Consider the following 24427-nt stretch of genomic DNA (forward strand, 5'->3'; position numbering starts at 1 on the left):
AAAAGTTGGTCACTCACCCACTGCTCCAATGACATGGCAGCAGCTAGCTAGCATTAGGCTGTTTTTAGCGAGCTAAATACCTACATAAATTGATATGCTAGCCTATTAGCCACATTATGACCGACTTGTGATCATTGCACTTGCTAATTTGATTATATTGACATTTCCAACCTTAGTTACATTCATCCATTAAAAAAAAAAAAAAAAAAAAAAAAGAGTCATTAAAACTGAAACAGTGCATCCCAAAAGGGTGGAGGATGTAAACAATGTACCCAGCCAGCTATGAATTAAACCGATAGCAGTTTTTGTACTACCAAGAAATGTATTGGTGAATTATATTAATCATGCATTGAACTGCATCCATCTACTCTGCCAACAATGAGTCATAACCGATTTTTAAAACCTCTTATAAATGCTGGTAGCATATACTAGGAATTTGGTATTTTTGACTGACATGAGTGTGTTTCATATCTGCAATGTAGTTAAAACACTGTCAGTGCCACTTTAAAACAAGGCCACCATACCAGGCAGACACAGGCTGAATAAGGAAAATCATTTAAACTACTCCCTACATATACAATTACAGCCGTAAAAGCCCCTTCAATACACAGGAAAAATAATACAAAGCTTTATCATATCTACCATAATCAAAGCTCATATGTAAACAGTAACACTGCTTGCTTGCATGACTAGCTTACGGTCTTCATTAACAGGCTGCTTTTAATACTGTTTGATTAGACAGTCATTAATCATCATTTAAATCAAGATAGTGGGTGGGCAACAGGTGCTGTTCAGCTCTTCCTCTGCTCAAACACCCCCAGCACTTTAAATGCCAGTATTTCTTACAAATCCATTTTGACACATAAGAGACTCGTTCTAATAGCGTTCAACAGTGAGTGAATGTAAACTGCAGATTGCTTAGAATTCTGGTGGAAAATTGCTTTAGAGCTGTACACCAAGTTAAAGACTGATGGCAAATAATAGATTAACATTAGGCCATGAAAACAATTGTGAGCAACACCATACATAAGCTAATCAAACAAAATGGCAAAACATTGTTGTGAAAAATAACATTTCACAATCATAGGCATGGACTACCAGAGCTGGGTTTGCCACTGACATTTTCCACACAAGAGGATCGGCTGTCTAGATGAGTAATAGCCTCAATGGTGGAGCTAATGTTGAAATTCTTCAATTACTTTAGGCTGGCATGTGTCAATCGTTGTCTAACCATTGATCAAATAGGGACTCACTAAATATAAAAGCTGTTTGAGACGACAAAGCCAAATCCATCTCGGTGTAACCTCTAAACAGTCACAAACAACCGTCACATGAGATGGACCAGAGGGGGCTGCACAAGTATTTGTCAGAGGCTAACTGAACACCATTCTGTAAGGGTCCAGAGTAGACCCTAGAGAAGGACCATCCTCCTTTGTCTATTTCTTGCATTATTCCTTGTGGCAAAGCAAATAATAGCAGTATTGATTTAAAAAGGAAATCATTTGTATTTAAAGCGCCAGCGGTCAGATGTTTTAAAAGGAAATAATTTGTATGTGGGGTGTCAGTTGAGTTAAAAATACACTGGTAAGAATCCCTGCAGTTATCTTTGGACTTTCCTTAGCACGGATATTATGCAATGAAGGGAGGGACAGGGAACGGTGGGGTGGTGTAGCGGCTCATAAACCTAGGCTTTGTCCTTTAGGTTTTCATGCATAAAGCTCAATTAAATGGGAGCTTTGGTAGGAGTGGTAAAGTGCGCCATGCGTTGGACTGGAGAAGGGAGAAAGTGCAGGCAGGCAGCCAATATGATCTGAGCCCCAAGTAAAGGTTAAAAGCCACACAAATTCCCCACCAGCTGCTATGAGCGGCACAAAGGCGGAACACAGCGGGAGCCCCAGCACACCACTGTAGAACCCAACGATAAACGGGCTGCACTTTAAAACAGCCTCTCTCCTCGCAGCCCCAAGACAACTTCACACACAAACCCCTACAAAAGGAGACGGTTTTCACTCAAGCAAATCACAAATGAGCAATTAAGACAATTGCGTGAGTGGACCAATTTCCCTCTGTTAAAGAGTCAACCAAGTCGTGAGGGAAAAATGAAGAACTTCACCATTTTAGTCTAAAATTAAACGTGCAGTTCTATAAAGTCATACCTGCTATTTGGTATGAAAATCTGGACAAGATTTAAACATCTGTCACTGACAAATCTAACTTAAAACAGCACTCAGAGAAAAACACATACAGATGTTCAATTAAAAACAGGAGCCCAGTCTTGGCTCTTGTTTGCACTGGCCCACATTGTTTGCAGAGCAACAACGGTTGCTAGTGGCAACACCGTCCACTCCCGTTTCCAGGAGCCTGTTGCTATGCAACCAACCGAATACTTCCCAAACCAAACAATGCCATCCCCCAACTGATCCCTCTCTCACACTAAGCAGAAACTTACAACAATAAATACATAAGCTATTAATTTCAGACACTGGGGGGGAAGACAGAGGGCAGGCTAATTCCAATACCATGCAGAGGAAAGATTATATAAAAATGTTAACTCCATGCTGATTTCAACTTGACTGAAGGCAGAATGTAGTGTTTTTATGCACTCAGTGGTCAAATAAAGGAGGAATGTTTAAGTCAACAGAATGGCAACAGCCAATCCTCTAAGCTTGGTTTACACCTCTACACTTCAAAAACAAGCACAAATGACTTCTAACTTTCCTAATCCATGCAGCAGAAACGAGACATGAGCACCTTGGAGAGGAGAGGAGACTAGTCCGACTCCGGAGGCTTTTAGTGTACATCGGAAGTTGAAACAACCAGGCAATAACACAGACACTTGATGCCATTAAATCCTGTTTATGGGGGACATTTGTACACCACTGCTTGGATTGCCAGCTAGCCCTGTGTCTGTGCACTGTTTTTTCCAAGAGTCCTCTGTTCACCATATCCTGCCCCCACACCCACCCCCGATCCCTAGCCTATTCGTTCAGTTATATAACATATAAATATACTTAGAGAAGGAACAGGCTTTCCATACATGCATTTCTACTCTGAAGAGAGTTCAATCAATGTAATCTTTATTGGGTAACCAATCCAATAGCCATCCCCATTGTAAGAAACCCAGGTTGGCGCCTTTTTGATTCTATTAAAAAACCCATAACGATAGCACACAGGCGCTGCACTCACACAAAAAAAGAGAATTAAGATATGATAAGAGATTTCCACAACATAGGCTGTTCAAGCCTGTCTCATTAATTCATTGCTAATCCAATCAAAGCAGCTATTGGGGTCTGCAGATGGTGAGGCTGGAGGGAGAGGGGACCTGGACAGCTAACAGAGGAGAGGGGCCTCTAAACCAGCCACGGATCCACTCTTTCCCAGATTCCACCTCTGGTCACCACTACAGCCCACAGCCCGTCAACACCATCCGTCATAACGTGGAGCGCAGGCATGACAGACCAAGAATTATGAAATGGTTGCCATAGAGATTGTTCACCCATACACCTCCCCCAACCACCCCCACCTCTGTAACCCTTTCCAGATTTCCATCACCTCCCATCCCCATTTACATCCATCCCTAAACTGAATAATACAGAATTAGAGAATAAGAAAGTTCAGAGAAGTCAACCTGCTGGAAAACAAACCAGAAGTGCAGGGAAGAACTAATCTGTTGCATGTGTGTCTCTCGCTCTCGTTAATGAACATTTATCTCCTGTTTTTCCAGCAGGGGTGATGAGAGTTGAGGGAACACCAGGTCTTTGTTTTCATGCCACCTTGTAGCCCATCGAGATAGAAAAACTTTCTGAAATGAACAAAAAAAAAAAACACCTGTTCCCACCTGGCAGCTAGAATTGAGACAGTTTTATATAGGCTAGACAAACGCATATAGCATAAACAAAATAAATTAAACTTCCCTAAGTGACACTCATCAATGCATATTTACCAAGTCAAGGTCTGCAAAAAATTATAATAATCCAATTATTTACAATGTTCAACAAAAAAATAATTTCATGCCATGGAGTTGGTGCCATTATCAGCACAGACAAATCCAGTGCCTTCAAAAAGTATTCAGACACCTTGACTTACTCCACATTGTTAGGTTACAGCTTTATTCTAAAATTAAATAAATAAAACAAATTCCTCAGCAATCTATACACAATACCCCATAATGACAAAGCAAAAACAGGTTTAGAATTAAGTATAAGTATTCAGGACCCTTTGCTTTGAGACTCAAAATGGAGCTCAGGTGTTTCAATTGATCATCCTTGAGATGTTTCTACAACTTGATTGGGGTCCACTTGCGGTAAGGTCAATTGATTGGACATGATTTGGAAAGGCACACACCTGTCGATATAAAATGTCCCACAGTTGACCGTGCATGTCAGAGCAAAAACCAAGCCATGAGGTGAAGGAATTGTCCGTAGAGCTCCGAGAAAGGATTGTGTCGAGGCACAGATCAGGGGAAGGGTACCAAAACATTTCTGCAGCATTGAAGGTCCCCAAGAACACAGTGGCCTCCATCATTCTTAAATGGAAGAAGTTTGTAACCACCAAGACTCTTCCTAGAGCTGGCCACCAGGCCGAACTGAGCAGTACGGGGGAGAAGGGACTTGGTCAGGGAGGGGAGGGGACAAAGAACCTGATGGTCATTGACTGAGCTCCTCTGTGGAGATGGGAGAACCTTCCAGAAGGACAACCATCTCTGCAGCACTCCACCAACCAGGCCTTCATGGTAGAAGGGCCAGACAGAAGCCACTCCTCAGTGAAAGGCACATACATGACAGCCTGCTTAGAGTTTGCCAAAAGGCCCCTAAACAAGATTCTCTGGTCTGATGAACTCTTTGGCCTGAATGCCAAGCATCACGTCTGGAGGAAACCTGGCACCCATCCCTATGGTGAAGCATGCTGGTGGTAGCATCATGCTATGGGGATGTTTTTCAGCAGCAGGGACTGGGAGACTATTCAGGATAGGGAAAGATTAACAGAGCATAGTACAGAGAGAGATACTTGATGAAAACCTGCTCCAGAGAGCTGAGGACTTCAGGCTGGAGCGAAGGTTCACCTTCCAACAGGACAACGGCCCTACGCACACAGACAAGACAATGAAGGAGTTTCTTCGTAACCTGTCACAATGTCCTTGAGTGGCCCAGCCAGAGCCCTATCAAACATCTCTGGAGAGACCTGAAAATAGCTGCGCAGCTACACTCCCCCATCCAACCTGACAAAGCTTGTGAGGATCTACAGAGAAGAATGGGAGAAACTCCCCTAATACAGGTGTGCCAAGCTTGTAGCGTCACACCCAAGAAGACTCAGGGCTGTAATTGCTGCCAAAGGTTCTGAGTAAAGGGTCTGAATACTTATGTAAATGTGAATTTTATAAATGAGCAAACAAACATTTCTAAAAACCTGTTTGTGCTTTGTCATTACGGGGTAGTGTGTAGATTGATGAGGGAAAAAAAATGTTTTAATCAATTTTAGAATAAAGCTGTAATGTAACAAAAAATGTGGGAAAAGTCCAGGGGTATGAATACTTGCCGAATGCACTGTACACCAGCCTATTGTGGGCATCAGATGAAACCACAACATAAGGCATTCCTATAATAATAATTAACATAAAGCAAACAATAGAACTGCTTTGTAGCTCCCATGTTGCCTTAAATTACCATTTAGAATTTGACAAATGTAGACTCTTTCCAAGACATAACCTAGCCAGTATGACTGAACTAGTAAATGGGTAAAGTGTGCACTGTAGACACCTCTTTTCAAGTATTTCAGAATACCCTCGTTTCCATTTGAGTGTCTAAAAAGATGAGGCCGAAACGGCAACTTAAAAGAATCGTACACAGAAAGACGCAAAGACCATACATACTGGCAAAAGAAACTCAACTATAGCTACTCTGTCATGAGAAATATTCTCCACATTACGTGTGCTTTTGTTAGAAATCTTCCTCTGATTTCTTACTACACTAGCTGAGCAGCTTTCCCTTTGATAATGCAAAGAAAAACATGACCTTTTGCATGGTATCATCATAGATGGATCACATTTAATCAAAACAATCCATGACTAAGAACATTGAGTGGGCTAAGGCTCATGAGGTTTAGCCTAAGTCCAGACTTTCCCTAAACCAGGGATGATCATCTAGATTCATCAGTGGGCTGGTTGGGGGACAGAACAAAATTACAAATAATTAAAACTGCGAATTGGCCACAAGAATCCCAAACAGATATAATATTTGACAAAAACAACATATCAAACCTTGCCTATGTTTGTGTATGAAATAGTGTGTCTCTACTATGCATACTTAGAAACAGATGTCCAAAAATCTAAATCACAGGCATATTTTTATTTGCTCAGATAACATGGGGGGCCAAATAAATCCACACACGGGCCAAATTCAGCCAGCGGGCCGTCAGTTGGAGAACACTGCCCTAAACTGTAGGAGGAACTGTTTCAGGACTCGTCTCCAATATTGCGCTTTCAACTACTTGATAGGGCAGGGCGATATGGACAAAATATCATATGACAGTATTTTTTTTATCAGATGACAGCATTATGTTTTTGAATAACAAAAGTTACAAATTTGCATTATGGGTAGTGCATGACCCTAGGGTGGCAACTTTTTCTCCATTCTTATTGTTTTAAATGGTTCAATTCAACTTCTGAAAAAAAATAATCTTTTTAAACATTTCTGCGTTTCCTGCACTCATTTGAGATAATTTCCACTCTTCCACGAAGGTCTGCAAGATATGGGCAAATAACCTTATATTTAACCAAATGTTGCAATTGCAATTTGACGTGCGAATTAGAAGGAAATACTTGGTGAACTGTTGGAATCATGGAAATAGAAAGAACATAAAGTGGGCACTAAAATACAGTGTTTGACAACAAATGAAGGGAGCAGTTATTGTGATAGGGTAGGAACTTGACAAGTCCCTAGGGGGACCCTATAATCTTTGACTAAATTGAATGTTCTCTTAGCTACTTCATGTAGCTAAAATATTCTTTCTTCGTGTATCCCTCTGATTTAGAAGATACATGTGCGTAATTTTTGTGCAACAGTAGGTCTATACCTTTACTGGTATTATCAGGCTGTATAGCTAGTTGTAGCCATTGTCTATTCCACAAGTTACCACTGGCTAAATCTATGATGTTAAAATGCCCATTTACTCTGTTCCGTCTGACTGCGCAATCCACTGTCTCAGCCCAGCCAGACAAATTATAAAATCTCCACTATAAAAAGCATCTAGACATTCTCGCATTTCTTTTGACTAATATTTAGTTTAACAGCAGAGATTTGTATAAACCTTGCCATCTGTCTCTCAGACAGTCGCAACATTGTTTCAATTTTCAAATTCGATCTCCAGCTGTCCCATAGTAATGAACGTGACGCGACAGGCAGCGTTTCTCAGCCAGTCGAAATCATGAATCAGCTTGCATCATTTATGGATATATACAAAGAAAATGTCAATTGAATAAAGGTCTAATTTAAATGGTGCAGCTAGTTTGCAGTATTTCCAGCTTCAGTTTGAAGTGATTGTGTTAGCTGTGTTGTTGGTCAGCTCCTCTGAACAACAGTGTCACTCCTGATGAGTGAGCACATTTTCTATGCCAGGTGAAATCACGCCTCATTAGCTAATTGTTTTGGAAATAAAAGTAACTAGAAAACAGCGTAAACAAATACAAATGCAGCTACTGTTGTTTTTTGACGTTACTGTAAGTTAGCTAGCTAGCAAGCGATAAGAATGTTGCCAGCCAGTATGGCAATGGAACATTTAGAACGAACGACTGGGATAGATACAGCACAAAAAGTCTCTAGCAACAAAACTAATGACAAGCCGGCTTGGGTAGCAGCCCTAGATGTCTGTCTGGACTATATCTCGTGGAAGGATGAAATAGTATGAATAAATTAAATCAAAACATTTATAAAAATATGTCACTCATTAATTGAATATGTTTGTAAATCATTTTATAAAAGTGATAATGCCAGAGAAGCCGGTGTATGGAGGATATATTGGCACAGTTTGCCAGCCCTCGACATCGTCTCGGGCATAACACCCATGCCAATATATCCTCCAAACACTGGCTTATCTGGCATTATCACTTAAATAGAACACTAGTGGATTTATATTAAGAAGCAAGGTAAAAACAGCATCAACATTGCATTGTTGCATTGACCATGCAGACTGAACGCAAATGTCTCTTGATCACAGGAACAAAAGCGCTCCTTGAGTGACGGGGGGTGGGAATAGGTCTGTGTGGAAAGCGGCATGGAGAGAGAGAGATGACTCAAGTAGCAAAGTAAAATATTTAAAAAATGGACGTTACACATGGCGTATTACGTTTAACAAACACGCAAAAGTATGAAAAATGTACGGACTCACCACATTAAGTCTCTCTGGATAAGAGCTTCTGCTAAATTACTAAAATGTAAATACCGTTATAGAAGGTGAAGTAAAATCCCAAACCGGTCTGTGCATTAATACCGGCATATTGTTAAATACTGCATACCAGCCAGCCCTACGCCATGGTATGCACTTCATGTTAACCTGGTCCTAAAACCTAAGCCATATCCATGGAGGTAAGTTGACTAACCTTGCAGCTGTGATTTAAGACCAGATTTAACTCAAGGGTTTACAGCTGATTTCCAACCACTCCTAATGAACATCAGGCTCAGTGAAATTCATTGCCTCTGCTGTATTCCAACACTATCACGGAACACCATGGACTATGACTTTTCATAATCATATCCCAGGAATATCTAAATATAAACCCACATTAGCTTCCTTTCCAGATGTGCATATTATATTTTCACGTTCCAAGACGTACAAGCAGTACCTGCCCGTAGAAGAAAGGCTGAGAGCAGTCAAACAGACAAAGTGCATTTCAGATCCCTTTTCAGTTGTGGATTATTTTTTCCAGAGAGATAGCTGAGAGATGACCTCTGTAGCTGGCAGAGGTAGTGCCTTCAGCTAGCACCCTTGTCTCTGAAATCAAGTAGCAGGTTATCTCCATTTCCTTACCAGTGGATTCACTCCACACAGACATGACACACAGCAATTGAGCAAGTGCATTCACAAGCACTACAATAAAACAAACCAATGAGTCACCCAGTAAACTGTTTCCCATTAAACGTACAAATGGTTTCTCATGCAATGGTTGGTATGAGGACCTCTTCTATCAGACGGCTGTGACTCGACCAGTTTTTTTAATTTTTATCCTTACAACATCATAAGGTGACAATCTCTGTGAGTGCCAAGTTGCCAAATACTATCCCGGCAGTTATTTACGGGCTGTTTTAGTCAGGCACAAAGGGTGTGTCATCATTTGTACAAGGACTCAGTGTGAGCATGTGGGCGTTGAATCTGTGTCTGGAGCCTGTTCAAACGTGATTATTAACATCAGGTTAGAAGAAAGCCCCAGCCAGTCAGGACATTCTCTGAATAGAGAAACATCTCTGTTTTTACTACATCTCCATGACAACCTGATATTGGTAAATAATCATATTTGAAAAATGGTTGAAGTAGTGAGAGGAAGGAAAATGTGGCAATTTGTCTGAATGACAATTTGGGTTGATTCAGACTGAAGAGTTGAAGCAACTAAATATCAATTTACATAATATGTACATAAACTTTGCTATTTGCATTAGCAATGGAATGTCACATGCCGAGAGAGGGTTCAGGGGCTTGTCAATGTACTAGCTCCAAAGCACAGATGTACCTTAAATATCACAGTAGCCTCTAGACAGTAAACATGCAACCTATTCAACTATGCGAGCAAATGTTCCATCTACCATCCATATTACACTCTTGATATAACAAAACCCTTTTACTCTTGAACAAGGCAACAGTAAACATGTCATCCCCCAGAAATGATGCAGAGCTAGATAGCAAACTAAACAAATTATCTGCATTCTCCTCACATACTACTAGCTTACTGCTGCTAACTTACTAGCTTAGTTAGCTGAATGCTAACGTCAGCCAACTAGCTGAACCATAGCTAGATTGCTTTTCGGCCTACATGGCAGAGGTTGGAACTGGTTCAGGGAACAGAACCATTATTTTAAAAGCATGAAAACCAGTTAATTATGTTAAAGGAATTTGTTCAGACCCCCCCCCTAACGTTACAAGCATGAGTCAGAAATTAGGGATAGATTTTTAGAAAAAAATGTATCAACTTTTTCAATGCTAGTTAAGGATATTATAAAATTTCACACTTGTCTGACCATCCAAGCTTGCTTGCCCGCTCCATTGCAAGCTGCTCTATTTGGTGAAGTAATTTATTGTCGAGCTACATGCACAAAAAACAGAGGTTTAAAAAGGAACATAAAGCTGTACTTTCTTTTGGTTCAGAACGTTATTTTGCAGTTCAGAATAAAACGATTGGAAAATAATTTCTGTTACAACCCCTTAGAACAAGGTGCAAAAGACATTACAGTAAAAGGTCTAGCCAAGGGTATTTTCTCAAACTCTAAAGAATATCTCATAGTGAGAATAGTCTTTGAGGAGTGCTTTCTACCCGGAGCCCAGGAAGCCTTCCACCTGAGAGGCATGCGAGCCTCCTCTGCCCCTGTCAAATCATCTCATTAAAAAGGGCTTCTGAAGTGCAGCCCTACAGACAAATGCAGACTGCAAAGAAGCAGTAAGTAGCCTGCTCACAAATCTGAGAACATTTCTTCACAATGACATCGTCATTATTTTGAAGCAAGTTCTCACACTTGTTGCTTTAGCTTGAACATTTTTAAAAACATCCACATTTCAAAAATGGATTTTAACTAAGGAAAACTCCACAAACTTAAATAACCAGAGAGAAAGTGGGGAGAGGTTGGGGGAGGTCTACTGTCCCTGGTTGAATAGCTGAAAGAAGGAACCATCATTGTAATGCAAATGTCAGAACCCGGTCTGCTGATTGTGGCAGGAAATTTAATTAGCAGTTGTGTAGCTACGATACAAACCAGGTGGAATGTAAAGAATGCCCCTGGTGACAGACACACTGAATAACATTTCATTTCACAACAAGTTTTAACATGTTGCTACTGAGAGCCAATCATGGGTAAGTTTTGTACCTGGTGGGACTGTTTCTCAGTAGCTTGGCGATAAAATCCTACTGTGTGATTTACAAACTGCACTGCCTGTGTCGACAACTCACTGTCTGCAAGACAAAACACATTTTTCTGCACATGGACACTTGTACAAAATCAATGAACGAGAGGGAAATTATTTTGTCTCAAGTGTCATCTGTAAACTGAAAGGAAAAACTTAACCCCAGTACTGCCACTTTTAAAAAATTAATGTAGAAAACCACCACACCATATTTTCCATGTAGGCCTACACACATTAACAACTACCCAAAGGTATTCATCATATTCTCTGCGCCTCAGCTCTGTTCAGTGAATTCATGAGACTTCTGACTGGAGCATCTCATTAAAATCTGAATTCATGTCAGATAATCAAATGTACAGAGACCAGATGGTTCAGTAAGCACGAAACCCAATTTGGAAGTAAACACCATATCTGTAAAGTCATGACATCTACATATATTAGGCACACTGCCTGCTAGTGCCAACTATTTGCTTTTAAAATAAGATGTGAATCAAAGCTACTAAGACAATTCAAAGGCTGATAATAAAATGGGCCATCAGCAACACACATTGATTGAGTTCTAGCAAATGCAACGGCAGTGAGCCATTGCCCACAATAGAGATTACTCTGTCACGATATCAATCCTTTGAAAATATTCAGTTCTTGGGCTAACATTTTGAATTTGCGACACACAGAAGTGCTTCTATCAAGCAGTCCGTTACAGTTTGTGCAGGACTACTCTCAATAACTGATAGGGCAGCCATTGGCCGGGTATTGGGCTGAGAGCCTCTCCTCGGGGTTGGGCCTCATCCAGATAAGCTAAATACAGCATGAACACACACACGACCCATCTCGGGTCAACCCCCTCCCCACCCAGGGACAACTGCAGCTGTCCATTTGAGAGCTGCACTGTACCAGAGACGAATCCATTAAAACCTCAACATGGTATAGGGTTAATGTGGACACTGCTCACAACGGGGGTCCATGTGAGGAGTACAGACAGGACTAAACCTGGACTACAGGCGGCAGCAGTGAATCACAGATGACCGTGGCATCCATCACTGGGAGACACTGAAGCATGACCACAATCCCAGGCTGTGTCAATAACAAAACCACTGGTTAACTGCACTTCAGTATACATGAGTGTAGGCTCTGCCGTGTAGAGCACATGTCAATGTATGTTTGGTGTACACATACTGTAGTGAGAGCAGACAGATATCAGGCAGGCAGAGCAAAATAAAATAAAGTGTCAAAAGTTACAAGGTTAACTCAAAACGCATGTATTCTTTCACCTGGAGCACCAATTTTTTTGTTGCTCATTCTTTAAGAGTACAAGAAAGACAACCACTTCCCAAAATACAAAAATTAGTATAAAACCTCAGAATGGGTTTTAACTAGGCAGTACCAGCTGCTTTCTATGCTGTCTCACACTCTCCTCTATTGAGCACCTTTTCCTCCTGACCTGCCTCTGCAAGCCAAAACTATGCATGCCCGACACATCCAGGGAGATAAAAATAACCCATTTAAAAACACTTGACTTAACAGTATAAACACGTTACCCCCCCTGGCCCACCCCCTCTCTTTCCATGACTTTGGGTGTATTTATACCCATAGCACTCATGTCTGTAGCCATGAAATGCTTTGAAAGGCTGATCATGGCTCACAACACCATTATACCAGAAACCCTAGACCCACTCAAATTTGCATACCACACCAACAGATCATGCAACCTCTATTGCACTTCATACTGCCCTTTTCCACCTGGACAAAAGGAACACCTACATGAGAATGCTGTTCATTGACTACAGCTCAGCATTCAACAGCATAATGCCCTCAAAGCTCATCACTAAGCTAAGGACCCTGGTACTAAACACCACCCTCTGCAACTGGATCCTGGACTTCCTGACAGACGCTCCCAGGTGGTAAGGGTAGGTAACAACACATCTGCCACACTGATCCTTAACACGGGGGCTCCTCAGGGGTGCGTGCTCAGTCCCCTTCTGTACTCCCTGTTCACTCATGACTGCACGGCCAGGTACGACTCCAACACCATCATTAAGATTGCCGATGACAAGTGGTAGGCCTGATCACCGACAACGATGAGACAGCCTATAGGGAGGTCAGAGACCTGACCGCGTGGTGCAAGGACAACCTCTCCCAACATGATCAAGACAAAGGAGATGATTGTGGACTACAGGAAAAGGAAAACCGAGCACACCCCCATTCTCATCGACAGGCCTGTAGTGGAGCAGGTTGAGAGCTTCAAGTTCCTTGAGCTTCAAATTCCCACATCACCAACAAACTAACATGGTCCAAGCACACCAGGACAGTCATGAAGAGGGAACGACAAAATCCTATACCCCCTCAGGAAACTAAAAAGATTTGGCATGGGTCCACAAATCCTCAAAAAGGTTCTACAGCTGCACCATTGAGCGCATCCTGACGGGTTGCATACTGCCTGGTATGGCAACTGCTCGGCCACCGACCGCAAGGCACTAGAGGGTAGTACATACTAGAGGTCGGCCGATTATGATTTGTCAACGCCGATACCGATACTTGGAGGACCAAAAAAGCAGATACCGATTAAAATCGGACGATTTTTTTATTTGTAATAATGACAATTACAACAATACTGAATGAACACTTAACTTAATATAATACATCAATAAAATATATTTAGCCTCAAATAAATAAACATGTTCAATTTGGTTTAAATAATGCAAAAACAAAGTGTTGGAGAAGAAAGTAAAAATGCAATATTTGCCATGTAAGAAAGCTAACATTTAAGTTCCTTGCTCAGAACATGAGAACATATGAAAGCTGGTGGTTCCTTTTAACATGAGTTTTAAATATTACCAGGTAAGAAGTTTTAGGTTGTAGTTATTATAGGACTATTTCTCTCTATACCATTTGTATTTCATATACCTTTGACTATTGATAAACAGCGCAATGCTTGATGCACAACGAAGAGCTGCTGGCAAAACTCACAAAAGTGCTGTTTGAATGAATATTTACGCGCCTGCTTCTGCCTACCACAAGTCAGATACTTAGATACTTGTATGCTCAGTCAGATTATATGCAATGCAGGACACACTAGATAATATCTAGTAATATCATCAACCATGTGTAGTTAACTAGTGATTATGATTGATTGTTTTTTATAAGCTAAGTTTAATGCTAGCTAGCAACTTACCTTGGCTTACTGCATTCGCGTAACAGGCAGTCTCTTTGTGGAGTGCAACGAGAGAGAGGCAGGTCGTTATTGCGTTGGACTAGTTAACTGTAAGGTTGCAAGATTGGATCCCCCGAGCTGACATGGTGAAAATCTGTCGTTCTGTCCCTGAGGCAGTTAACCCATCGTTCCTAGGCCGTCATTGAAAGTAAGAATGTGTTAACTGACTTGCCTAGTTAAATAAAGATAATTAAAAAAACATCGGTGTCCAAAAATACAGATTTCCGATTGTTATCGGCCCTAATTAAATCGGCCATTCCGATTAATCAGTCGACCTCTAGCACATACAGCCCAGTACATCACCGGGGCCAAGCTTCGTGCCATCCAGGACTTCTATACCAGGGAAGAGGAAGGCCCTAAAAATTGTCAAAGACTCCAGCCACCCTAGTCATAGACTGTTCTCTCTGCTACCGCAAGGCAAGTGGTAACAGAGCGCCACGTCTAGGTCCAAGAGTCTCCTAAATAGCTTCTACGCCCAAGCCATAAGACTCCAGAACAGCTAATCAAATTACTCCCCAGACTATTTGCATTGCCCCCTTCGGAACGCTGCTGCTACTCTCCGTTATCATCTATGCATAGTCACTAAATAGCTCTACCTACATGTACATACCTCAATTACCTCGACACCGGTGCCCCGACACAGACTCTGTACCGGTACCCCCTGTATACAGCCCCGCTATTGTTATTAACTGCTGCTCTTTAATTATTTGTTTTTCTTACAAAAAAAGTAGACATTTTCTTAAAAAGTGTATTGTTGGTTAAGGGCTTGTAAGTAAGCATTTCACTGTAAGTTGTTGTATTCGGCACATGTGACAAATAAAATTTGAATTGTAAATCTCAAGTTGCAATGTAAACGTAATAGCAGCATGCTCAGATTCTCGTTGCATGGCATTTCAGGGACATTTATTTCCTTTGTAGCTAGTGTAGGTGTGCCCAATCAAAGCTAGGTTCTCAGAAATTGGCTACTTTGCCAAAACAAGTGCAGTAATCCTTCAAACACTGATTTAATACTTCTTCAAAATCAACTCTATTAGCAAAAGTAGGATTAGAAAACTTTGTTTTGAAGGAAACTATATTCAGTGGAGCGGCCAGCTGCCAATGTTCTCCCAAAAAAAATACCCATTAACAGAGTTAACAAAGTCACCATCAACTTATGTCTCATAAATATACAGACTGGCTAATGAAAATAAACCCCCCCAAAAATATATGGCCCATTTCACATGAAAGGAAATGGGTATTGGTCTCCATCAATAATGCATCTAAACATGAATCATTCCATTCTCTGCCTTCAGAGATGAATCCTATGTGGAAGTGCACCTGTGATGGTGTATGACATTACCAGAAACCAAAGAGTTAATTAAAAGAGTGAATGTTCATGCCACAAACACTTAACTGGTACCGCTACAGCAAACTGGTATAACAAAGAACTGTCTGAAAGCTGTCTAGAAAAGTGAGTTCACTGACCCAATGGTCTTAACTACTAGGCTACCTGTTGCCCCTGGTATGAGCACTCAGCTCTGAAAAGAAATCAATAGTGAAACACACCTAATGAGAACTGACATTAACTGCCTTACCTCTGTTGAACAGGTGTAACATCACCTTGGTGATGACTTATACCTAAAAAAAAAAAAAATTGGACTGAGGTCAGACGAAAGGAGTCAAGCTGTTCCAGTTAATGTCTCCTGAAGTCCATCTGACCTTTGAGACAAATTAATCTGGGGTACAGTTTGGGATCCATATAATGTATCAACCTTGTTTTAACTCTGATGTCTTTATTCTGTCTCTGTTGTCTATCACTAGCAGCACCATATCACCAAGTACATTTCTGAAGGTGTAAATGTACTTAACGAATAAAGCTGATTCTGATCCACAATCATCTGAATTGTACAATAATGAATCCATTTGTTTCTCAGGTGAATTGTTTAAAATATTTGACTGGCAATTTCCACATGGACCATCTATATTAAAGCACTCACTTACTACCCACAGAGGTAGAAAGAAAACTAAATGGAAAAGGTCCACTAAGGAGGAATAACTATCATAGCACCACCTGGCTGTAACATCTTTTTGATAGTTATGTTTTTAAAAAGGTGTGGAAAAGGGGGAATATTGATATTTAGGCAAGAATTGTGTAATGCCCTGCTACAAATATCCCAGACTATGCAGGAAACATTCCCCTCCGATATCTTTGAGTCTTAACACAAGCGCCGCAGGACACAAAAAAAAGAAATCTAAAAAAGACCACTTCTTGTGACTCTCACAGACTCCAAACTTTCTTCCAACACATTCCAGATTTTCCTGGAGACGGTAAACGGATTTCCCAAGTAGCATTGATCCACTAGACTCGTTTTTCGCCAGGGTCAGGGTTTTGGTTTCCTATATTCCAACATAGCTCACTTCTCATTTTCCTTTGAGAACGAGTGTTACAGTGACACTTTCTGTACTATTAGCTTCATTCGACTCACTAGCAAAACCTCAGTTTCCGCCATCTTCTGTTCCGCGCCTTCCTCTCATCATCCCAAGACCTCCTGGCAGAGCTGTTGTATCGCTACACTTGTTTCACATACAGCAAAATCTAACCATCCCGCTGATACAGTTTGACAGTTTGTGATGAAATTCTCTTCGTCACAAACGCCCCCACAGGTGAAGAAGCTGGATGTGGAGGTCCTGGGCTGCAGTTGAGGCAGATTGGACAAATTCTCTAAAATTACATTTGAGGCAAATTGCCGTAGAGAAATTAACATTCAATTCTCTGGCAACAGGTCTGGTGATCATTCATGGAGTCAGCATGCCAATAGTACACTTCCTCAAAACTTGAGACATCTGTGGCATTGTGTTGTGTAACAAAACTGCACATTTTAGAGTGGCCTATTATTGTCCCCAGCACAAGATGCACCTGTGTAATTATCATGTCATTTAATCCGCTTCTTGCTATGCCACACCTGTCAGATGGATGGATCATTTTGGCAAAGGAGAAATGCTCACAAACAGGTACATAAACAAATTTGTGGACAAAATTTGAGAGAAATAAGCTTTTGTGAGTATGAAACATTTCTGGGATGTTTTATTTCAGCTCATGAAACATGGGACCAGCACTTTACATGTTGCGAATATATTTTTGTAAAGTATATTTGCCTTGGGCAAATTACAGACTTCCAAAGCAGTTCTTACACAGACTCCTATTAAAAGCATGCTAAATAAACTACTCCACCATCGCACGCCCTCCCCGACACGACAGACACACGACAGTGGCACCCTGAATTTGATATAGCCAGCAAGTTGACGAGCTTTCCGCTTGTTGTTTAACAGGATCGGTAATAAACATAGCAAATAACGAGTACTAACGTTAGTGAGTTAATGGAGATCAACTCGCGCCACTGTTCCATGTTTTAAAAGTTCGCCCTTGCTTATAGAACGAGTAACGTGTTATAGATGCGAGCTTCAAGATAATATATCTATGTTAGCTAACTTAAGTTAACGCGCAGAAATAATCTAACAGCAATATGATGCGTCTCATCCTGAGTTGACAGAACGTGTCGACGTTAATAAGCAGATTTTAGAGATGGGTTTTGGTAAAATATTATTGTCCGTCTAATTAATTTGGAATAACTAGGCTAGCCATATGAGGTAGGCTAATGCTAGCTAGCTGGCCCAACAGGCTAGCTAACGTTAACTCAATCGGTTAAACTGCGTGAAACAGTTTGACTTCTGGGTAGGTTAACTAATTCTGCGTGCACCATGTGTTATCGAGCTAGCTAGCTTAAACTGAGTTACACAACATTTCAGAAAGTTGTCACAAGTCACATCCACAAGGTAAAATGTAACGATAACATTTCACCCATGTCATGAGCTAATTTGTTAGCCAGGTTAGCTCATTTTAGCTAACTAGCTACAACCTGTAGCTGGCAAACTTGGCCAGAGTAAGCAAATATGATAGCCGAATAAACGGAACATTCCATGCTGCACACAACCTCGCAATGTTTAAACCCGTGTACAACAATGGAAACATTACGACAAAAAATGTACTTAAATCGCTTTCAATAAGACAGTTCACTTGCTGATAAACGTATGCAAATGACTGACAAGCAATCGTTGGATGGAGTAAACGACGTTAGTTGAACGTTAGCTAGCTGGCGGTCTACGTAACGTTAATGCTTGACATACGATTCCTGGGGTGAATGCAACGAAGGGAAAGTAGCAGGTAGGGTGTGAAAGAGATTGATGGCGGTATGCATTAAATAGCACAGCATCGTTATGCCAAATTAGAATAAATGTATCGTCTCAACTCTGTAAAGATATAGTCACCTTTGCTTTGTATAAGTTCTGCCCTGGCTGTGTTCTCTTTCCACTCAAATCACTTGCTCGTTGTGTTCCAGTTGCTGCTGAGTGTTGCGCCGGTTGGTAAGTAACTGTCTCCACGGCTACAGTCACTATGGCGCACGGGGTCTCGAAGCAACTGTTGCTACCCTGTACTGCATACGTCATTTGATATAAACGATATATATATGAGGGCGGGGATACTGCATTGACTCCGCCCAATAAGGCCAATCGATCACTAGAGGGCGCTCTGACCCTATTCCTCAGGTAATGCCACATACGGCTACGTTTGGCACTGACTCGTCCGTTTTAAATCAAATTGTATTTGTCACATAAACCAAATAAATTCAACAGGTATACAACCTTACCGTGAAATGCTTACTTACAAGCCCTTAACCAACAATGCAGTACAAGAAATAAAGTTAAGAAAATATTTACTAAAAACTAAAGTAAGAAATAAAATTAAAGTAACAATCAAAGTTTATTTGTCACTTGCTCCAAATACAACGGGTGTACCTTACAGCTTACTTACAGGCTCTAACCAACAGTGCAATGTTTAAGTTTTTTAAAAAGCTATTAGGTGAACAATAGATAAGTAAAGAAATAAAATCAACAGTAAAAAAGACAGTGAAAAATAACAGTAGGGAGGCTATATACAGTAGCGAGGCTATATACAGTAGGGAGGCTATATACAGGCACCGGTTAGTCGGGCTAATTGAGGTAGTATGTACATGTAGGTATGGTTAAAGTGACTGCATATACGATAAACAGAGTAGTAGTAGCGTAAAAGAGGGGTTGGCGGGACACAATGCAGATAGTCCAGGGAGCCATTTGATTACCTGTTCAGGAGTCTTGTGACTTGGGGGTAAAAACTGTTGAGAAGCCTTTTGGTCCTAGACTTGGCACTCCAGTACTGCTTGCCATACGGTAGTAGAGAGAACAGTCTATGACTGGGGTGGCTGGGCTATTTTACAATTTTTAGGGCCTGGATGGCAGGCAGCTTAGCCCCGGTGATGTACTGGGCCGTACGCACTACCCTCTGTAGTGCCTTGCGGTCGGAGGCCGAGCAGTTGCCGTACCAGGCAGTGATGCAACCGGTCAGGATGTGCTCAAAGGTGCAGCTGTAGACATTTTTGAGGATCTAAAGACCCATGCCAAATATTTTTAGTTTCCTGAGGGGGAATAGGATTTTGTCGTGCCCTCTTCACAATTGTCTTGGTGTGTTTGGACCATTCTAGTTTGTTGGTGATGTGGACACCAAGGAACTTGAAGCTCTCAACCTGCTCCACTACAGCCCCGTCAATGAGAATGGGGGTGTGCTTGGTCCTCCTTTTCCTGTAGTCCACAATCATCTCCTTAGTCTTGGTTACATTGAGAGATAGGTTGTTATTCTGGCACCACCCGGCCAGGTCTCTGACCTCCTCCCTATAGGCTGTCTCATCGTTGTCAATGATCAGGCCTACCACTGTTGTGTCGTCTGCAAACTTAATGATGGTGTTGGAGTTGTGCCTGGCCACACAGTCGTGGGTGAACAGGGAATACAGGAGGGGACTGAGCACAGACCCCTGAGGGGCTCCCGTGTTGAGGATCAGCGTGGCAGATGTGTTGCTACCTACCCCCACCACCTGGGGGAGGCCCGTCAGCAAGTCAAGGATCCAGTTGCAGAGGGAGGTGTTTAGTCCCAGGATCCTTAGCTTAGTGATGAGTTTTGAGGGTACTATGGTGTTGAACACTGAGCTGTAGTCAATGAATAGCATTCTCACGTAGGTGTTTCTTTTGTCCAGGTGGGAATAACAAGGCTATATAGAGGGGGTACCAAATCAAATTTATTTATATAGCCCTTCGTACATCAGCTGATATCTCAAAGTGCTGTACAGAAACCCAGCCTAAAACCCCAAACAGCAAGCAATGCAGGTGTAGAAGCACGGTGGCTAGGAAAAACTCCCTAGAAAGGCCAAAACCTAGGAAGAAACCTAGAGAGGAACCAGGCTATGTGGGGTGGCCAGTCCTCTTCTGGCTGTGCCGGGTGGAGATTATAACAGAACATGGGCAAGATGTTCAAATGTTCATAAATGACCAGCATGGTTGAATAATAATAAGGCAGAACAGTTGAAACTGGAGCAGCAGCACAGTCAGGTGGAAGTTGAAACTGGAGCAGCAGCATGGCCAGGTGGACTGGGGACAGCAAGGAGTCATCATGTCAGGTAGTCCTGGGGCATCGTCCTAGGGCTCAGGTCAGTTGAAACTGGAACAGCAGCATGGCCAGGTGGACTGGGGACAGCAAGGAGTCATCATGTCAGGTAGTCCTGGAGCTCAGGTCCTAGGGCTCAGGTCCTCCGAGAGAGAGAAAGAAAGAGAGAAGGAGAGAATTAGAGAACGCACACTTAGATTCACACAGGACACCGAATAGGACAGGAGAAGTACTCCAGATATAACAAACTGACCCCAGCCCCCCGACACATAAACTACTGCAGCATAAATACTGGAGGCTGAGACAGGAGGGGTCAATGTGCAGGGGTACAGGTTAGTCAAGGTAATTTGTACATGTAGGTAGGGGTAAAGTGACTGCATAGATAATAAACAGTGAGTAGCAGCAGTGTTAAAAACAAATGCAAATAGTCCGGGTGGCATTTGATTATTTGTTCAGCAGTCTTATGGCTTGGGGGTCAAAGCTGTTAAGGAGCCTTTTGGACCTAGACTTGGCGCTCTGATACCGCTTGCTGTGTGGTAGCAGAGAGAACAGTATATGACTTGAGTGACTTTGACAATTTTTGAGGCCTTCCTCTGACATTTCTAGTACATACTGTACACTACCGGTAAAAAGTTTTAGAACACCTACTCATTCAATGGTTTTTTCTTTATTTTTACTATTTTCTACATTGTAGAATAATAGTGAAGACATCAAAGCTTTGAAATTACACATATGGAATCATGTAGTAACCAAAAAAGTGTTGAACAAATCAAAATATATTTTATATTTGAGATTCTTCAAATAGCCACCCTTTGCCTTGACAGCTTTGCACACGCATGGCAGGAAACTTGGCCCCAATGATGTACTGGGCTGTACGCACTACCCTCTGTAACGCCTTATGGTCGGATGCCGAGCAGTTGCCATACCAGGCAGTGATGCAACCGGTCAGGATGTGCTCAAAGGTGCAGCTGTAGATATTTTGGGGATCTGGGGACCCATATTTTCAGTCTCCTCGGGTTGGGGAAAGGCATTGTCGTGCCCTCTTCATGACTTTCTTGGTGTGTTTGGACTATGATAGTTTGTTGGTGATGTGGTCACCAAGAAACTTGAAACTCTCTACCCGCTCCACTACAGACCTGTTGATGTGAATGGGGGGGGGTGTTCGGTTCTGCTTTTTCTGTGGTCCATGATCATCTCCTTTGTCTTGCTCACGGTTTTGAGATCTATGTGTGTGAAGGGTCCAGAAATCTGCAGAATTGTGCCATTTGTTCTTGCCACATTTCACAGAATGTATAAAACATCTATGGTAAGTCATTCATAGGGTAATGCCAGAGCGAGAGAGAAGTGGATACCATAGGAAAGTTGATGTCAATTAATTTAATGAATTGCTGATGTCAATTAATTGCAGAAGTTTCTCCCTGTCTGTCAATATCATCAATGCTCTCTCTGGTCAAGCAACTCCTACAGCCTATCTGAACTGCCTAAAAACATCTGAAGCTGTGTGTGGAAGATGAACCATAAACTGCCAGATCCCTTAAGGTGTTTTTGTGTTCAAAGCGATGTTGAAATTCTTTTTTGTAATGAAAAGAGCTACACTGCCATTCAAAAGTTTGGGGTCACTTAGAAATGTCCTTGTTTTTGAAAGAAAAGCACATTTTTTGTACATTAAAATAACATAAAATTGATCAGAAATGCAGTGTAGACATTGTTCATGTTGTAAATTACTATTGTAGCTGGATGATCTACATAGGCGTACAGAGGCCCATTATCAGCAAGCATCACTCCTGTGTTCCAATGACACGTTGTGTTAGCTAATCCAAGTTTATAATTTTAAAAGGCTAACTGATCATTAGAAAACCCTTTTGCAATTACGTTAGCACAGCTGAAAACTGTTCTGATTAAAGAAGCAATAAAACTGGCCATCTTCAGACTTGTTGAGAATCTGGAGCCTTTTAAAATGATAAACTTGGATTAGCTAATGCAACGTGCTATCGGAACACAGAAGTGATGGTTGCTGATAATGGGCCAATGTAGATATTCCATTAAAAATCATCTGTTTCCAGCTACAATAGTCATTTACAATATTAAGAATGTCTACACTGTATTTCTGATTAATTGTATCTTTTTTTAATGGACAACAAATGTGTTTTTCTTTAAAAAACAAGAACATTTCTATGTGACCCCAAATTGTTGAATGGTAGTGTATATTTTTAATGTAACTTTTATTTAACCAGGTAGGCCAGTTGAGAACAAGTTCTCATTTACAACTGCGACCTGGCCAAGATAAAGCAAAGCAGGGCGACAAAAAACAACAACACAGAGTTACACATGGGATAAACAAAAGTACAGTCAATAACACAATAGAAAAATATATATACAGTGTGTGCAAATGGATTAAGGAGGTAAGGCAATAAATAGGCCATAGTAGCGAAGTAATTTCAATTTAGCAAATTAACACGGGAGTGATAGATGTGCAGATAATGATGTGCAAGTAGAAATACTGGTGTGCAAAAGAGCAAAAAAAGTAAATAAAAACAATATGGGGATGAGGTAGGTAGTTGGATGGGCTGTGTACAGCTGCAGCGATCAGTAAGCTGCTCAGATAGCTGATGCTTAAAGTTAGTGACATAAGTCTCCAACTTCAGCGATTTTTGCAATTCGTTCCAGTCATTGGCAGCAGAGAACTGTAAGGAAAGGCAGCCAAAGAGGTGTAGGCTTTGGGGATGACCAGTGAGATATACCTGCTGGAGCGCATGCTACGTGTGGGTGTTGTTATGGTGACCAGTGAGCTGAGATAAGGCGGAGCTTTACCTAGCAAAGACTTATAGATGACCTGGAGCCAGTGGGTCTGGCGACCAATATGTAGCGTGGGCCAGTTGACTAGAGCATACAGGTGTTCAGTGGTGGGTGGTATATGGGGCTTTGGTGACAAAACGGATGGCACTGTGATAGACTGCACCCAGTTTGCTGAGTAGGGTATTGGAGGCTATTTTGTAAATGACATCGCCAAAGTCGAGGATCAGTAGGATAGTCAGTTTTATGAGAGTATGTTTGGCAGCGTGGGTGAAGGAGACTTTGTTGCGAAATAGGAAGCCGATTCTAGATTTAATTTTGGATTGGAGATGCTTAATATGAGTCTGGAAGGAGAATTTACAGTCTAGCCAGACACCTAGGTGTTTGTAGTTGTCCACATATTCTAAGTCAGAACCGTCCAGAGTAGTGATGCTAGTCGGGCGGGCGGCTGTGGGCAGCAATCGGTTGAAAAGCATGCATTTAGTTTTACTAACGTTTAAGAGCAGTTGGAGGCCACAGAAGGAGTGTTGTATGGCATTGAAGCTCGTTTGGAGGTTAGTTAACACAGTGTCCAAAGAAGTGCCAGATGTATACAGAATGGTGTCATCTGCGTAGAGGTGGATCAAGGTACCACTCGTAGCAAGAGCGACATCGTTGATATATACAGAGAAAAGAGTCGACCTGAGAATTGAATCCTGTGGTACCCCCATAGACGGCCAGAGGTCTGGACAACAGGCCCTCCGATTTGACACACTGAACTCTATCTGAGAAGTGGTTGGTGAACCAGGCGAGGCAGTCATTAGAGAAACCGGGGC

General features: G+C 41.7%; 1 protein-coding gene across 3 annotated transcripts in view; it reads right to left on the bottom strand.

The window, feature by feature from the left end:
• The window catches only part of rfx2 (regulatory factor X, 2 (influences HLA class II expression)), a 62413-nt gene extending 43582 nt beyond the window's left edge, over nt 1–18831 (bottom strand). For 2 of the 3 annotated variants that reach the window (XM_042322122.1, XM_042322121.1), the window contains exon 1: nt 18617–18831. In XM_042322122.1, coding sequence (XP_042178056.1) covers nt 18617–18796 — 180 coding nt within the window. In that variant the 5' untranslated portion in view covers nt 18797–18831. Of the gene's footprint in view, nt 1–15885; nt 15929–18616 lie in introns of all 3 variants that reach the window. The other variant, XM_042322123.1, reaches the window with a different exon arrangement.
• Between the last annotated feature and the right edge of the window lie 5596 nt (nt 18832–24427).

The sequence above is a fragment of the Oncorhynchus tshawytscha genome, linkage group LG05 (assembly GCF_018296145.1).
Source record: "Oncorhynchus tshawytscha isolate Ot180627B linkage group LG05, Otsh_v2.0, whole genome shotgun sequence".
Classification (NCBI taxonomy): Eukaryota; Metazoa; Chordata; class Actinopteri; order Salmoniformes; family Salmonidae; genus Oncorhynchus; species Oncorhynchus tshawytscha.